This window comes from Dipteris shenzhenensis, chromosome 10 (assembly GCF_047967505.1).
Source record: "Dipteris shenzhenensis isolate YYH24624 ecotype China chromosome 10, Dip_SZ_1.0, whole genome shotgun sequence".
In the NCBI taxonomy this organism is placed as follows: domain Eukaryota; kingdom Viridiplantae; phylum Streptophyta; class Polypodiopsida; order Gleicheniales; family Dipteridaceae; genus Dipteris; species Dipteris shenzhenensis.
Genome location: NC_141605.1, coordinates 43196674 through 43213231, shown reverse-complemented (window position 1 = coordinate 43213231; position 16558 = coordinate 43196674). Strand labels below are relative to the sequence as shown.

The 16558-nt window shown below is 37.6% G+C and overlaps 1 protein-coding gene and 1 long non-coding RNA gene across 3 annotated transcripts; one reads left to right on the top strand and one right to left on the bottom strand.

Moving 5' to 3' along the window:
* The first annotated feature begins 233 nt into the window (after positions 1-233).
* Positions 234-670, top strand: LOC147897864 (uncharacterized). Of its 2 annotated transcripts, none has more exons than XR_015541642.1 (2): positions 234-352; positions 447-670. It is a non-coding gene; the product is annotated as an uncharacterized LOC147897864 (long non-coding RNA). The 2 variants fall into 2 exon arrangements; XR_015541643.1 differs by having other exon boundaries at positions 269-367.
* Positions 671-6330: 5660 nt separating this feature from the next.
* On the bottom strand, positions 6331-7668 carry LOC147897863 (protein JINGUBANG-like). The gene has a single exon (XM_087380137.1). The coding sequence runs from the start codon at positions 7666-7668 to the stop codon at positions 6331-6333; it is 1338 nt and encodes a 445-aa protein (XP_087236263.1).
* Between the last annotated feature and the right edge of the window lie 8890 nt (positions 7669-16558).

Sequence of the window (16558 nt, the reverse complement as noted above, 5' to 3'; positions counted from 1 at the left end):
AAGTACTTCAAGAAGCAACATAGGGACCATCCCGAAATGTTCGAGGGTCAGAGGAGGGCTACGAAGAGACGGCTGGACGTCATAGGTACTTCGCACTTTGGTGCAGGCGGACGGTATGCGTTCAAGGCAACCGTGGTAAGTCTACTTCTTCCCATTTAATGTATTGTTCTATTTGTTTTACTTACATATTACATGCACTTTAGCTAACTCTAACTCTCATAAATTGGATCCACAGCAAGCTGCGATGGGTCGTCTTCCTACAGATGCAGAGACACGGCGCGCATTTCGGATAGGAACAAAGCCATGGTTCATTGAGCAAGAGGCAATGGGAGCGACAGTCGATTGGGCTGAGGTGGCTGCTCGCACGGTATAAGTTTACTCCTACTTGTAATCTCACTTTTTAATTTAAGCTCCAATCTAATTTTCGATTTATATGGTTCTCTTAGGGTCAAAGCTCAAGCGTCCCATCATCGGAGGCGAGCGATCAACAGGGCCAAGGATCGGACGCAGGTGGCGAGGACGAGGGAGAAGACGCAGGTGTCGAGGACCAAGGAACAAGCCAACAAGACGAAGATGATTCGGATTCAGATGAGTAGTGGTAGTAGCATTTTGTATATCCACTCGTTTGAGCAATTTTGTATCGCCCTTTCGACAGGGTAATTTTGTTACAAACACTGTTGTATATGTCCGACATGTATATGCATTTGTTACTCATCATTTCACAAGAACAATTTTGTATCACCCTGCAAGCAAGGGAAATTTTGTTATAAAAAACTTTCTTTTGTAATTACCAAAAAAAAAAAGGATTAGTGGGGCTAAACAGGGCCAAAAGGAAGCCCTGTTTAGCCCCACTAACCCTTTTTTTTTACTTCTGTTAATCGTCGCTATATAGCGACGTTTACCAGTGTCGCTATATAGCAACGATTAACAGTGTCGCTATATAGCGATGTTTCATCGTCGCTATATAGCGACGTTTGCCAGTGTCGCTATATAGCGACGCTTTATAGCGACGGTCCTTTTTCGACGCTTTTAGCGACACTTATAGCGACGTTTGCGCCCGTGAAAAAAAAAATTTTAATGTAAAAAGCGTCGGTATTTCCGTCGAAAAATGGCCTATGCCTTGTAGTGAATCAAGATGGAGCCCAATAAATTGAGGCTATGAGGAATTGGCCTACACCAAAGACTGCTAGAGTTTATAAAAATTCATCCGAGTCCTTGCTAGATTTCCTAGCACATGTTTGGTCATCTAAAATAAGTCACTAAGATCCAGTGGACCAGTGAGTTGGAAGAAAGATTCTAGACCCTTAAGGATGCACTGACTACAACCCCTGTACTTAAGCTATTTGATCAAGAATTCTTTATGACCATAAATATCAATGGAGTAGCTATTGGAGCTCTTTGTAGCCAAGAACAATCAGTAGTAGCCTATGAGTCCATAAAATTAAAAGAAGAAGAGAGGAACTATCCAACCCATGATCTAAAGTTGCTTCCATTTGTACATGGTTTAAATCTGGAAAATTATTTGCTACGGAAGTAATTTAATTTAGTGACAGATCATCAAATCTTAAAATGGATATTCACTTATCTCGATTTGAATTCTAGGTAGAAAGGTGGAATGTGACCATTCACGAGTACAATTTTGATATCAAATACGAACTTGGATGAGATAATGTAGTAACTAATGCTCTTAGTTGAAACCCCCAATTCTATGCTATCTCAATGATTGAAAATGCTTAGATCTTTGGGAGATCAAGACTAAAATAAGGGATGAACCTATCTTAAGGAAATAGAAACTCATGGATCTGAAGCTGAGACATTATCAAGAGCAAGATGGGTTAATATTTTTTAAGGAATAGGTTTGTATTCACAACATACCTCTTTAAGAGACCATCATGAATTGCATGATCCACCCATTTTTCAACATTTTAGAAAAAATATGGAGCTATTAAGAAATATTTTATTGGATGGGAATGAATAAGGGTATGAGATCATGTGCTTAAATGTTTAGATTGTTATGATGTTAAGCATGAACATATAAGGGTCTTAGGAAAACTTACATCCCCAGCATGAAATGGGAATGCATAACCATGGATATCATGGCTGTCTTACCTGAATTAAGGTCAAGACATGATTCCATGTTTGTGATTCTTATAAACTGACCAAGGTATCATTACTCTTTATTCTAAGTAAAGAGTAATGATACCTCTATAGATATAGTCCATGTATTCATCAAATAAATATCTAGATTACACAATCTTCCAAAGAAGCTATTTTGGCAAGCTTTATTTCATGTTGTTGAGACACAACTAAAATTTGAGCTCTGCATACCACTCTAAGTTGGATGGCCAAAGGAAAAGGGTAAATGACTTCTTGTAGATATAATGATTAGGATGTGTTGCACATAAAGAGAAGCCCATGGGATGAGTACTTGCATCTAGGAGAATATTCTTACAGTAGTACTTCCTAGGATTCCATCCAAATACCACCATTTTAAAGAACTCTATGGACATGATTGTTTTTCACCCTTAGCATGTTGTGATCTAGTGAGAAAACTAGAAATATCAAAGGACATGCTAGACAAGATGCAAGAAGTGACCTTGAAAATTAAGGAGCAAAGTTAGAGTGTCCACTAACCAATAAGTGTAATATGTAGATAAGCATAGAAGTGAGAAATTTTAAAGAAGAAGACCGGAATCTAACCTACCACACAAAATTCTAAGGCAAAAAAAAGGAAAAGAGAGAGGAAAAGTTAACATTTTTGGGAGGGGGGGATGCATGGTGATTAATATTTTTTATTAAAACTAAAGTGTCTTAGTAATGTCTAAGGTACTAAGGGGCTTTTATGGGCGAAAAATGGACCCTGCAATGAGTTGAGCAAACATACTCCATGCAAGAAGTAGCCACTATGGAAACATGCAATCATGGCAAGCTTCTGTAGTACCATCAATGGTTGGGGGTTTCACTAAATAATATGTGATTATCATGTTAGTTCAATAGGAGGTATTATTAAATTCAAATTTTTGATAGAAATATAATTACATAAGGGTTTTTAAAATGGATTTCAAAAAAAGGTATAAATTTGTTAAGAAAAAGGGGCCATTTTATTTCTCAAAATTCATAGATAAAGGATTTCTAAGGTACCCTTGAATGCTAATATTTTCTATAGAGTGAACCCATCGTGCACCAATGCGCAGGAGGGCGAGTTAAAAGAAGGGCATGATGAGGAAAAGCAAGAAGATCATTGTGCTGATGAGAGATCCTCCATGCATTGTGACTGTTAAAAGAACTATGTATTTTGTTAAGGGCCGATGTCCAAGGTTACAACACCAAGAAAGGATAGGTGTGATCCTTGCACAATCCTCTATATATTCATCTGAGAGCCACCATGCACGCCATGAACCCATTTGATAAGGACGTTTCAACTATGGGTAAGAAACAACCTACAGGTAAGGGAGTGAGACAAGATAGCACACTTGCTATCTTGAGGGAAGGATGTTCTTGGATGAATAATTTCTTAGGAGAACTATATACCCCAATTAGCAAACTAAGGGGTAGTTGGGAGGCAAGAAGATTCATTTAGGACTTGGAGTGATCATGTCCAATTCATATAAACACAAAGTCAGGGCCATATTCTTTAAGGTCAATTGTTTTAGAAGGACACTAGCATTTACAACTAGATAGCAAGCAATATTTGGATCTCAATTATTGAGATGGTTACAAGTAACATTTTGGCTTTGTATAAGCAAGATAAGATCAGACTAATGTTTGCATGCTATAGGGAGCATGGGAAATAATGTTTTCTATATCTTATAAGGTTTCACGATGACTAGAGTTTATGGCCATCACCATTCACAAAATCAAAGAAAAATGATCTCTTTCACTACATGAATGTTTGTAGTTAATCTAAGCTCTACCACAATTTAACGTGATACGCCAAAATCAACATTAGAATTACGGAGAGCTACTTGCCTTAACATAGTGAATGGGAATTTGATATTACATATATGTTTGGGGATATGAATAAATTTATCTATTAGTAGGTCATGTCTTTAAAATCATGGGAGTTGTTTCTCCTAAAACAATGAATTGACGTATTCATATATGACTTGGAAGTGAGGGAATAGATGGTTGAATACTCTATTACTAGTTTCTTTGATATGGACATGCATATATTCACCTATGTTATTCTTTGTGAGTACATGGTTTCATTTTGCAAAAGCAATATACAATGATTATAAAAGAGAAGCATGAAAATTATGAATATGAATTGTTCTTGCATACAATTTACATGTAGAATATTTGGAATGGACCACTTAGAAAGTTTCAGTTACAATTAACTTAAAATGTTACTAAAAAAAGTGTTTAAGATTTAGGGTGTGTGATAGCTAATGTTAGGGACTTTGTCCTATTAAAACTCGCCCTTGAGTTGACTCATACATGAGGATTGTAGATATCCCTTCTTTACCATTCAAATTAGGGATACAAAAAATTTAGTGGTGCTTACTAGACAACAATCCATCTCATAAAGATTGAAAAGGAGGAGAGAGAGTTCTAGACAAACTAATCAGATTTAGCATTAGCAATGCTCTATTATTGATTTCCTTGACGGTGCCATCCCCTCACTAGAGCCAGAACCACTTTATATAGAGATCATCTCTTCTATACTCAGCTAGCCGATGTAGGTGGTCTCCTAGAGACATGCACAGGTTTTGTCACTCAAATGGCTAGATGCCATATTGGCACACTAATGGGAATCTCCCTTCTCACATAGAAAGGCATTTGTGAAGTCTCCCACATAGACAATGTAATCTATTTATCTCTCTTGATATTCTCGCTTAAGACATCACCCTTTAGAGTCGATGCTTGCTTTGATGGCCCCACCCCTTATCTTCCATTATATTTAGCTCTTCTTAAATCTCTTAGACCCTTTGATCTTTCAACGAAGTTAATAAAATTTCTTTCTTTCTTAGGTCTCGAATACAAAAATAATCTCATGGCCGATAGCTTAATATATGACAAAAATGGTACAAAGAGGGCTAGAATGATGGAAACTTAATAGCAACTTGACATGATAATATCAAAGTGGTAGAATAATTATGAAATTGATAGAAACTAGAAGCTACAAAAAATTCACACTCTCCCATACTAGTAAGAACTAAAGAAATCCAACTTCCCATATTTTAGAGCTCCATAAATCCAATTTGAGGTCTTTTTGAATAAGTCTTCTTAGCAAAAGAAGATCCATAGAAGCATTGATGGAACATGAATAGCAAGAAACTATGGCTTAAAATTTCACACACTGCCAACCCTTAACTATGTAAGAAGATAGAGTGAGGATAAGGGAAGGAGCACCATAAGCTTTTATCCCATGTTCAGAGAAGTGTTAGGAGTTGTGGGGAGAGGAGATGGTCTAGAGGAGAGCCATCAAAATTTCAAGATCCTACACTTTTGTATACACATTGCCCAAGATTCTACATTCTTGCATATCTTACAATGTAGATATGCCCATCTCTAGTACACTCTTGTATACACATTGCTCCAAATTCTGCACATAGTGCAATTTACATTCTCAATAGCAAGGACATTGCAAGAAAAGGAACCCATGAGACTAGTTTGCTCAAGAGAGGGTGCATTAACATAGGCTCTCATACCAACCCCACACATACATTCAAGAGAGAATTCATTAGCATTTGAAGGTGGGTAATGACAAAAGCATTGTCATTATTTCTTATGTGAATGTATGTGTGAAGCACACAAATGGCGAGGGCATGCCTCTAAAGAGATGGCCACATCGCTAACCAACTTAAAACTTATATTTTTGGATTGGTATCATTTGAATAGTACTCACATCCTTAAGATTGCAAGGGTTGTTGCCTCATGAGAGACAGCTCATAGTTTTTCTAAGTGTTGATACCTCCCCTATCTACATTAAAAATGTTAAATTGAAATTTTGGTGGAACAAGAACTTGTATTTGCAAAATGACATTGAGGCATCTTTGTGGCTTATGGCTATATATAAAGTGATGAATTTGGTGTAATTGAGTTGATGTAGAATAATAATTCAAAGGTGTTAATACGACGTTATGCATTTAGACGTTGAAGATTAAATGACATCCAACTTGTATTTGCAAAATGACATTGAGATATCTTTCATGTACAAAGTGATGAAATTTCATGTAAGTGAGAACACATTGATGTAGAAGAATACACCCCGAACAATTCAAAGGCGTTAATAGGTTATGCATGCAAACGTTGAAGATAAAGCCCTCACAATACTGGTAGACTACAGAATCTCAAACTACGATTTCTAAATCGTAGCTCAAATCTGAATCACTGCAGTAATCGCAGAGTCGGTTGCTGATTCTTTTCGTCCTCACCCACGATTTCTTTAGAGGACTCCTCCTTTCCATAGACGCTCCATACTCTGATATCATGATCTAAGCTTCCACTATACACTAGGCACTCCATCTTCAGCTCGTCCATTGTTACGGTCAAGCACTTCACAGGCCCTCTGTGCCCCTGAAGCACAGCCACACACGAGTGCAACCTTCCAACCTCTCTCCTCCACACTCTTATCGTCTTATCAGCAGATCCGCTGCAAACTTTGTTGTCCACAGCGGCCAGACACAGAACTGCATGCCTGTGCCCCCTCAAAACGCCCGCTGCACAAATGTGTTGGGCGCTATCTTCCCTCTCCCAAACAATGATAGCCGTATCACACGCTCCGGAGTATAGGGTTGATCCGTCTGGGCTGATTGCAAGAGCGTTTACGGCAGATTTGTGAGTTTCCAGGGTGGCTACGGGAGAGTGATTCTTCTCACCCGCTTGTTTCATCCATACCCTCATCTTCCCGTCTGCTGAACCACTGTAGACGAATCCTTCTTCAGAGACCACGAGGGCATTGATAGCATCGTCGTGAGCTTTGAAAGATTCCAAGCACTTGTAATCAGACAGTCTCCACACTTTGATGGTCCTATCCCACGATGCAGAATACAGAAGATTGTTTCGAGCAATCGCCAAAACCGAGATCGTATCAACATGCTCAATCCATAGTCTTTTATGATGGCGTCGGATTTGCACATAGTTTTTTGGAGAAATGAACGTCATAACGTAGTCTTTCATGGTAGGCATCGTTGTTATGAGCTCGTGGCCGGCGGAATGCTTATTGTTCTTTTTCCAAACACGGACTTTATGATCTTGATGTGCACTGAAAATTCTATCTCCAGCTACGACTAGAGCTTTTACAGCGCCATCCCCGGAGCCGAAATTGCAATGCTGCACAAGATTTGACGTCAAATAGACCCGGATATTCTGAGAGCCAGCACCAATATACAGCTGATCAGCGGCCAGAGCGAGCGAGGAGACGTTTCGATCATGGCCCTTTAACGTTGCAATACAACGATAATCAGCGATGCCTCCCCCTATCTCGGAAGTGAGATTTACAAGGGAAGGAAGGAACCCCAAGCTGCTTTGGGAAAACAGGCTGAGTTCGGAGTGCAGACTGTCTTGCGATGCGATGCTAACCTGAGACGGAATATTGGCTTCGGACTTGGTGCTTCCGTGTGACTGAAGGCTCAATTTATCGCTGGTGTTTGAAGCGAGACTGGCCTGGGAGTCGACCAAACTGCCCTCAGAGTGTATATTGCAGGTTTCCCAAATGTCCGCCATGCTGCTTCTGGCTGAGTGAACACTGAAAGAAGGCCTCGAGATGTTATCACAAAAATGTGGGCTGGAAGGAATTCTTGGACTACTAAGAAGACCCATATACTTAAGACAACTCAGAGAAGAGGGCGCAGACTCAAGACTGTAGTACGATTGCTCGATCCACTAATTCTCAGGTGACCGCTACCTACAACGAACATTCAAAGATAAACATTGTCTGGACACAGAGGTGGAGGGACTGGACCGTTGCAATACTTCGGGCATGCAGAGATGGTAAGAAGAGAGTGATAAAGGACGGCTTGAAGGAAGCTTGGGTGTGTGGTAGTTGAGCAGTCCGCCTAAGGGTTTCACAATCAAAGCGTGAAAGTGGGGATCCCAAAAGCAAAGGCAGACAGTCAAGATGGAGCGCAGTGCGCAAAATTCGAAAACTTAGAGGTTAAGAAATGCACCGGAACAAGACCAGAGACTGCAACAACAATATAAGTGTCGTTGAAGAAAGGAATGTTTGAGGAGGAGCACAGGAGACGTACTGGATGTTGAGAAAACGCAAATTGAGTGTTGGTAGACGTGGATAAAGCTAGCATCGGAATTACAGCGATGGGCGGCGAAAGGAAGGTGATCGGCTGTGGGTAATGCGGCGCCTACAATGAAATATTCTTTACGTTGAGGTTGGAAGCATAACGTGAAGGATCAAATACAAATTCTGACGAGAGAATCTGTGAGATGGAAGTGTGAAGGGAATTGAAAGCGAGGGCGATAGTGTGGTGGTCGGTGGTCGGTGGTGCGGTGATAAAAAATGTGGAGAGGAAGGAAGAAATGGAAGGGAAAAAAGACGAGAAAAAATCATAGCTAGTGAAAAAGAGGAGTTGAAACTGTTTATCGACGGTGATGGAGTGTGAAATGCGTGCCTAGTTAGTTGCAGCCAGCTGGAACATGAGGAGAGAGGTGGAACGAGAAGTTACTGTGAGAACAGTAGGTCTAGGAAAGACGAGCAACAGCTTGCTGCTGCGCATGAAGATGATTAGCAACAGGTGTTGAAGCTCTCACGATCTCAAGATGCATGCAACACAGAGAGATGTTGACGAGCAGACTGATGGTGAGAGGTGGCGAAGCACTCAGCTACATTGCAGCGAATCTGCTTAGCATAAATCTTGAGTTTTGCTGCAATCGTAAAGCTATATAGTCAATGTCCACACTGAAAGGTTCAGCTGCGTAGCATAAGTGAAGGATGAACAGTCTATGTCGTCTCTCCTAGAATAAAATTTAGATAGTGAGCTAAGTATTACTGCACACTAGTGCAGCTGATGGCCAATCTCTTATACCGCATATTGGAATCAGCTAGGATGAATAGACGCTGATTGAAGGTGACATAATCAGCTACGTCGTATCTTCTTACAGTCGCTCTAACAGAGCAAACCGCAATTAGTTCAGACCTATCTTTACCGTCGGTGTTGTCCGAAGATTAAATATGTTTTTCTAAGCCCGAATTACAACAAAGTGGTTGTATGCAGCTTTTACATGCCAAAGACTCGGGAGCAAACTGCGGGGCCGCCTGCAACGTATAACCAAAAAACACAAATCAGAATCTATGATCATTTCCATCCCAACTAGCCTTGACTATGAAAAATTCCAAATAAGCCACAAAGACCACATGAAATTTCATTTTATACCAATTAGTCTAAGGGAGAAATGCTGCGCGTAAGAAGATTTGAGACATTCTATTAAATCTTTTTACGAATGGTAATCGTGAAGTTGCCCGAATTCATATATGACACATGGTAAGCTCCCAATGCCTTTGACCCACGAGAAAGACCTTTCCTCTTCATAAAATGGCTCTCGGGTTGTCGCCCACTTGCCATTTTATGAGGGGGAAAGGCATCCCCCCTCCCTTTCCCTATACCATCTAGATCCTAGGGTCGCCTTGGGAAAGTGTCCCTACACAACCTGAGATAGTAAGTAAAAAGGTGTTTGTGACCTGAGAAAACTAAAATTAGTGAGGTTACTATCCGCCTTGGTAGGTCACCATCACGAGGGGAAAAGATTCCCATAGGTTCTTAACGTGGGGGAAGGCCTTAGGCCAACCATTTTCCCAAAAAATGGCTGCTTGTTATTGCATATCATCATCTTATGAAAAATTCCCTCGCTTGGAGCATTTCCCTTATACATGATATTTGTTTACATGATATAGTGGAAAACCTCTTCACCTTCATCCAATCCCCATAAAATATCAATTCTATCCCCAAAATTGTGTATGTCTCCTTACTTAACAAAAATTGTTAATTCTATGTAAGAAAGGGGTAGGTCGAATGAGTGCAAATTATTCTAGAAACTCGAAGGCATGCATTACGATGCCATTGTAAGAGGGCTTTTGCCCCTTCCAATCTAATAAGACTAATTTACATAGTTTACCACTCTTTATATAGGTATGCTTTAGTGCTGCATTGTTTAGATCACTTGGCAAAGATTTTCCTAAGATACATCGATTTGCTAGTTGGTGGCGGAAGAGGTTCAAGGAAATTTGCCAGGGTTGTTATGTGGGTAAGTTAAGCTTTATAGCTTGGAAAGTGCTACATTAATGGCTGCCTATTCGTGCAAAGCTTGCCAAGAGATTTGAAGTGCATTCGGTTTGCCTGCTCTATAGTAAATTAATGGACTAGATTCATTGTTTATTTGGGCACTGCACCATCACTCGAGGGTACCATCCATAAGGTAGGCCCCAAGTTCGAATTCCACTTAGGTGCCAATTAGAGAATGGGATTGTTGGGGAAACAAGTAAAATGCCCTTAATATCTAGTGACCTGTTGGCCATTAGAAATCAGATTGTATTTCTTGGTGCAGTGAGCGTTTGTTTCAGGGAGGAGGGGATCATGGGTGTAGTATAGGTGTTTGTTAAGGACCTTTAAAAAATAGTGGGGATTGTCGTTGGGGGTAATCTTTTTGATATAGAATCTGCTTTGGCACTTTAAGAGTTGTCTCTAGTTCGGTTGATACCTTGCTCGAGGTGCACATGCCTTGGGCTTTGTTAGTGGTAAAGTAAAGAGGTTGCAAGTTTAAATCTATCAATTTGCACACACCTCTCATTTTGGTTGGAAAACTTAAAAGAGGTTCACTTGTCCTTGGAACAAAGCCTAAACATAGGTTAATAGGGACAAATGCATTCATGGGCTTTGTGTACTATAGATGCTAAGAGAATAAAGATGAATTAGTATGTTCCCCTTCATACAATTGCTAAGAGGACAAAGATAACCTAGTATAAATATATGTGAATAAAGATAAGCTAGTGAGTCCCCGTACATATTTGTTAATTATGCAATGGAACTAGTCTTTGCAATGAAATAAAATTCATGGAACTTTTAGAGTTTTCCATAATTACAACTTGTCTCCACTTCTATGAAGGTCCATTTGATGCACATTTGCTCAAAGTCTCTCGCAAAATCCCTAGTTGTAGTGAGATTTTGGCTAAGAGAAACACTCATTACTTAAAGCATCTAAATGAATGTACTCAAAGATTTAGAAGAGTGCTCCTCTTATTCAAATATTAAGAGAACTTGACTTTTAGCATTTGGATATATGAAGTGTGTGTGTGTGTGTGTGTGCGTGCATGTGTGCATGCCTACTTGTGTGTGTGTGTGATAGAGAGAGAAAGAGAGAGAGAGAGAGAGAGAGACTCATTACTTAAAGCATCTAAATGAATGTACTCAAAGATTCAAAAGAGTGCTCCTCTTATTCAAATATTAAGAGTACTTGACTTTTAGCATTTGGATATATGAAGTGTGTGTGTATGTGTGTGTGTACGTGTGGGTGTGCGCTCATGCACATGTGTGTGTGTGTGTGTGAGTCATTGAAAGTAAATGGTAGGTTTGTCTTTTCTTACAAGGTTTCCCAACATCCAAACCAAATAATTTTCTTTCCCAATACAACCACCTTGGGATCTCAATGTAATAATGTTATGATTATAATACAATATCCTACATGCATGTTGTAGCTCAATTGATGCATATTGACTCCACCTTTCTCTTGGATAGCTTCATGGGATAACCATAAGATTAACATTGAAACACATTTCAAGCACATATATTTGGGGAATCATGTTTAAAGCAACCATATTTTATACATTTACATGATTCTATAATTGTCTTCTTCACAAGTTTTATTTGGTTTGTGAACATGTGCAGAACATGTTGGGCACCTACTACATGAATATACTATTTATCTTTTTAATCATAGCCTTGTTCATAGCTATTTGATATAGCTTTCTCTACAACTATATATGAAGCATCTACTCATGCTTGTCTAGATTTTGTTAGACAAGTTGATGTTACTATGATCACACACGCTAGTTTAAAACTACATACTATTTTCATTCAAACTCTTTTAAAGGCATTAAAAAATACAAAGGTGTCAACCAGAATAAGATCATATCACCTTTCATTCTCTTTTAACGCTTACAGAGTCGTACATCAACAATGTCGATTTGCATCCCACATTTATGTATTTACATTTTGGCACGTTGCACCATATCATGAAGCCATATTCTTGAAATAATATTTTTGAACTTTAATGATGAGACACACCCAAGTACCAAAATAAAATTCCATTAAAAATTCACAACATATGATAAAGTCTTTGCGCATTCTCTAACGAAATTTGTGACAATTTATATTCCAAAGACTTTTACAATCCATATCCTAGTATTGGCTAAGCTAATTTTAAGAAAATTATTATTCTCATGTGTTAGTATATGCCATGTACTATTGTAGAATTGCAATCCCTTATTTAGAAACAAGACATATCTATTACAATCTTCTAACAAAACTAGGTGTCTTGTATATTTATTTCATTTGACTAAATGGGGGATGTATGCTAACATATAGCTCAATATATCACATAATATGACTTCTAAAAGTGGGCAAAAGCGAAAGGTATGTGAATCCTAGTGTAGTAAACAAGCTACAACATTATTTCAATGGAGAATGTAGATGAGAATATTGTCTTCATAGGAAGAAAACCTTGGGGGGTCAGTAAGAAATATGTAAGATAGCACACGTGATCAACGAAAGAGGTTTTATATTTTTATGGAGTTAAAAAAAATATACATACATAAGGGGTGATTATACAAAAGGGTTTTTAATCATTTGAAAATTTATAGAAGGGGTGTAGATAGCTTATAAAAATCCATAGGTAGGGCTTCTTTTAAATACCTCTTGATTGCACGTGCTATACGGTATTTTTACATAGTGCCCCCTCCCCCCCCGAGGAAGAAAATCCACAATCTCATCTAAATAAGAACTCATATTATTTGATTAGATGTTTGGAATTTGATCTAATTCAAGTATCCAACACTTTGTAACATGAATAATTGTTTGGAAATTATGTGATTAGTATAAAAGACTATATAGAAAGAACCCCATGGGATACATTGTGTAGAAACCCTATATAGCACGTGCATTCAAGGGGCCTAAATAGGAATGAAATAAGGGCTACGGAGCCTAGTGGATTCACTATGTAAAAACCCTACATAGCATGTGCGTTCAAGGCGCCAATGGAAACACCCTTCTTGTATATAGGAATTCATCATAATCCTTCATAGAATTTTAATTAGTCTATTTTAAAATGCTTTATAAGGAGAATTTTATACAAAATATGTAAATCATTTAATTAAAATAACCCTTTTGATGATTGTACATGCTATCTTACATATTCCTTAGTAGACCCCTTGGCGTATAAATTGGTCACATCATAGAAACAAAATCAGATAATGAATTCAAGGGTTGACATTTTTATCTCCACAGATAGATACACAAAACATATAAACTAGCACATATCCCTTTAGTATACTCTTATTTTTCTCTTTATGTCTTTAAGCATCTTTTGTATAATCATGGTATTTGTATCCCCCCTTATATCCCCACAAACATATATGCAAATATTATAAACTAGCATATATCCAATATGTGTTCTAAATGTTTAGGACTTTGTGCTTAACCTCATGAGTCTAGGTTGTGTTTGTGGCTCATGTAAGCTATTGAACTTAGAGTTGGAAATGCTAATTGCTTAATTTTCCTAGTTTATATGAGTCCATTGTTATTTGTACTACTAGGATAAGTCCTTAATCAATATGCAAAAAAATTGCTTTAAATGTTTAAGATTTTATCTTAGCACTTGAGATCCCACCATTGAGTGTGTGGATCAAGAAGCCACCATAGATGAAAATGAGCAATATGGATGCTTCCTTCATTTCTTATCTATATATTGGATGTTATATTAGCTCCTATGGATATGCTATTGATGCTTTCTTCATTTCTTAATCTATATTGGATGCTATATCCACTATGTGGCTCATGAGATGTGCATATGTAGTCCTAAATCAGATCATAATTGTCCTATTTCTAAAGAATTATTTAAGCGTGTAAATGTTGATGGATTATTTTATTATAAAAAACTGGGTAGTTCAAACTTTTGCCTTATAGATTTTTTAATCCCTTAGATTATTCAAGTACTTGGAGAGTGTAAAATTATTCCATTTTCTTCCTCTCATAGGATGTTTAAAAGTGAGCAAAAAATAGGACCACTATGAAAACACAGGAGTTATTGTCGCGATGCTTATTTTCAATATGTATCTAGGAAAAGTAAATGGGCATCAAAAAATGATAAAAATACCAATGGGTGTAGAAAAAAGCATAGAAAATTTTCATTGAATTTCCATCATCATTACTAGTGGTGTTTGTCTACACTTGTTTCTCCAAGACCATTTGCTTGTGCACATTTTTGTCTATAGCATTTAGTAGGGTACATCATGGTTTTCCATGACAACTCCTTAGCATTGACTAGTGCCCCTCCACCATGGTGTGCATCATAACCCTTGCTAGCCATCTTTTCTAGTTAACTAGCTTGATCAATCTAGATGATAAGAATATACTCTTGAGGGAGTGGCGAATTCTTTATGGAGTCTTTAGATATACTTAATCTACTAACAATCTTTTGACAAACACTCTATCCCTAAACTCTACAAATCCTTGAGGGTAAGGTAACTATTTTATGGATTCTTTACAAATTATTGACCTATCCATTAGTTCTTACGTGACAAACATTTTGCACATAAATATAGAGCTTTACACATCCTTGAATAAGTGATAGCTTCTAATATGTTCTTTTTGTGTGCATGCAAGGATAGGTTGTTGAAATGCCTTCTTTGGAAGAAAAAGTTGATGGCCTAGGTAGACACAATATTTAGAAGGGTGTTTTGGAAGAACTTTAAGAATGGCTAATGTATCTCGTGACAACTCTAATGATGTGACACTCTCCCACGATTATGTATTATCTGAGAACTTTTGTGTGTTACCCACTTTGAAGATTCCATGTAGCAAGAGCTGAATTCTACCTATATTTTAAAAGTGGAATAAAATTTTCAACATCTATATATAAGAATTGGTTTTTGACTAACTTTTAATAACTTGATATAAAAAGAAGTATCTATTTTTTGATCTTAGACTATCAAAAGAAACAAAAACTTAATAAATTCTATAATTTCTTCAAATCAGCCCAACTTGTGCAAGAACATTAATTTTGATCAAATAAATGAGCTACTATATAAGTATGGCTATGCATTTATATTCATTTGCAAGTGGGTGCATAGATAAAAGGAAAAAATCGAGCAATACCTTGAGGGGTAGATGAGATGAAAGTTATTGATAGCATCTTCCATACTTTCTTAGAGTTTGCTCTCTAGAACTTTCGTTGCTTCGTCCCTCACAATATTCTAGTGTTGCTTTAAGTGTCACATGATTCAATCAAATTTATATATCAAGGGTATGAAAATGAAGTGTCAAATTTGCGATAATCAAATGCTTATTGGAGGATGCCACCCAAAATCTTGATGAATAGTAAAGCAAAAGAGAAAGCAATGACTGAAAGGCATGAAATGTATTTCTTTCGAGACATTGTATGCTATGTTTACATAAATAGAATGACCTTTTGTGTTTTAATCTAATTGCAACTCTAAAAATCTAAATACTTTAAAATGACATGCTATTGAGGGAAGTAGCAAGCTAAGGGTGTCCACTTTTTGTTCACTCCCCAATCCTTAGGAGGTGGAAAAACAAGCTTTTTAGCACACAAAAATGCAAATCTCACCTACTTCCCTATGGATCTAGTCTTTGAAGTCTTCTGACACAACATCACACTAGCTATTGTGCACACAATCGTATAGTTTGATCGAAAATTCAATGCACACACAAAAAATTTCTTTGTGTCACACGGCATGGTTCCAGGGTGGTCACACGTTTATCACGAACAGAGAGTGTCATATTAAATTCTAAATTTCTCACTCATTTTAGATTAAATGTTATTGAAACTTTGTAAGTGGTCTCTTTGCATTATGTAGAGCTTAACTTGATTTATTGGTAATTTTTTGAATGATTTATCTAATTATAAATAATTATTTATATTAAATAAAGTCATAAAATACATGCATTTTAGTAGCACACCACATTTTTTTAGTATTTTGAATAATTAGGCAAATCCAATTCGGTGGAAGGTTAGTTGGCACATAAGGGTGTGTGGTTGAGTCATCAAATCCCAAATCCAACGGTTAGATTTAGGAAGATTGAAGTTTAATTTTTACTTTTACTCCTAAGAGGATCAACAAAGAATATTACAAATAAATCTAGTAATTCTCAAACATGACCAAACATTTCAAAAATGTCAATATTTTTAGTCCTCTGCATGATGAATAAGAGGAAAAAATTTTGGTCAAATTTGAGTAAGGGAAACATACGATATGGCCTCCAAGAGTGAAATCTCCCTTTTGTGGGGGAAAAAGGGCCACCCAAGCCTAATAGCAAGACAAGGTAGGCTTGGTATTAGGCTTGGTGAGGTAGGCTAGGAGCATCACCGA

Excerpts from the sequence above, each read along its gene's own strand:
- LOC147897863 (XM_087380137.1), bottom strand. The coding sequence starts at position 7,668 with ATGGCGGACATTTGGGAAACCTGCAATATACACTCTGAGGGCAGTTTG.